At 42.4% G+C, this 1,374-nt stretch overlaps 1 protein-coding gene across 1 annotated transcript in view; it reads left to right on the top strand.

The window, feature by feature from the left end:
- Positions 1–25: 25 nt before the first annotated feature.
- LOC106302882 overlaps positions 26–1,374 on the top strand; it is a 1,679-nt gene continuing 330 nt past the window's right edge. Inside the window, exon 1 of the mRNA XM_013739290.1 lies at positions 26–1,367. Coding sequence (XP_013594744.1) covers positions 26–1,367 — 1,342 coding nt within the window. The remainder of the gene's footprint in view (positions 1,368–1,374) is intronic.

The following is a 1,374-nucleotide window of genomic DNA, read 5'->3' as shown; positions in this document are numbered from 1 at the left end:
GAATGATATAATCCAGTATATGCGTATGGTACATGGAGTTGAGATATCCTATTCTTTGGCGTGGGATGCACGTGAATATGCAATCAACGCAGTGAAAGGTATTCCAGAGAAAGGTTATGAAAAAATTCCTAAATACTTGCATATGATGAAGGAAGCTAATCCAGGGTCACACACGTTTTATGAAAGGGATACAAAAGGGAGATTCAAATTCCTCTTCATCTCGTTTGGTCAGAGTGTTCGCGGTTTCTTTGCTGCAATTCGAAAAGTTATTGTGGTTGATGGGACGTTTTTAAAGAGCAAATACAAAGGAGTATTACTAGTTACTACTGTATTAGATGGAAACTCGAGTTTATATCATATTGCCTTTGGAGTTGTCGACTCAGAGAATGACCTCGCGTGGAACTGGTTTATGAGACAACTTAATGTGGTCATTGCTGACGACCATAGTTTAGCTTTTGTGTCTGATAGGAATTCCTCAATTGCTAAAGCTATTGCGAGAGTTTATCCGCAAGCTCATCATGGAATTTGCATTCACCACTTGCTGAATAATGTTGTGACATATTTCAGCGGGAAAGGTGTGGTTGGTTTGGTTGCAAAGGCTTCTAAAGCTTATCGAGCAGCTGATTTTCGTAAGGTGTTCACTGCTATTTTCGCTATTAGTCCTGAAATTGGACAGTATCTCATAGATGCCGATGTGAGGAAGTGGGCTCGTTGTCAGTTTCCAGGTTACAGATTTGATATTAGGACTACTAACCCTGCGGAGTCGATAAATGCTGCTTTGCGTACGCCTAGAGAGTTTCCAGTGATACCTTTGTTGGACAGCATTAGGGAAATGATGACTCGATGGTTTTTCAAACGTAGAACTTTAAGTTCTAAGCATTCGAAGCCACTGACCATTGCTGTGGAGAAAAAGATTGACAGAAGGATTGAGAAGGGTAAAACATTTAAGGTCTTTCCAGTTAGCGATCATAGGTTTTTAGTTCAAGGTGACACTTTCGACTGCTCGGTAGACTTGGTCAGACGCACGTGTTCTTGTGGGAAATTTGATCTGATGAAAATCCCATGCAGGCACGCCATAAAAGCAGGCTTCAGTGTTGGAATAAGACCACACACACTCACAGATGACATGTACACTACTGCCTCATGGCGCTCGGCTTATGAAGAAAGCATAAATCCTATTAGCGTCCCCGAAGATGCATGGAAAGTTCCATCTCATGTGGAGAAGTCGAAAATCCTTCCTCCAGAGAGTAGACGAGCTGCGGGTAGGAGAAAGAAACGCAGATACGAGACAGCCGAAGATAAGATCCGTTCGTCACAAGGAACTCAAGGCTCTACAGTTCGGAAATGCAGTCGATGTGGGATTGAAGGTCACAA

The sequence above is a fragment of the Brassica oleracea genome, chromosome C7 (assembly GCF_000695525.1).
Source record: "Brassica oleracea var. oleracea cultivar TO1000 chromosome C7, BOL, whole genome shotgun sequence".
In the NCBI taxonomy this organism is placed as follows: domain Eukaryota; kingdom Viridiplantae; phylum Streptophyta; class Magnoliopsida; order Brassicales; family Brassicaceae; genus Brassica; species Brassica oleracea.
Note: the sequence above shows the minus strand (reverse complement) of the source record. Positions and strands in the feature narration are given on the sequence as shown.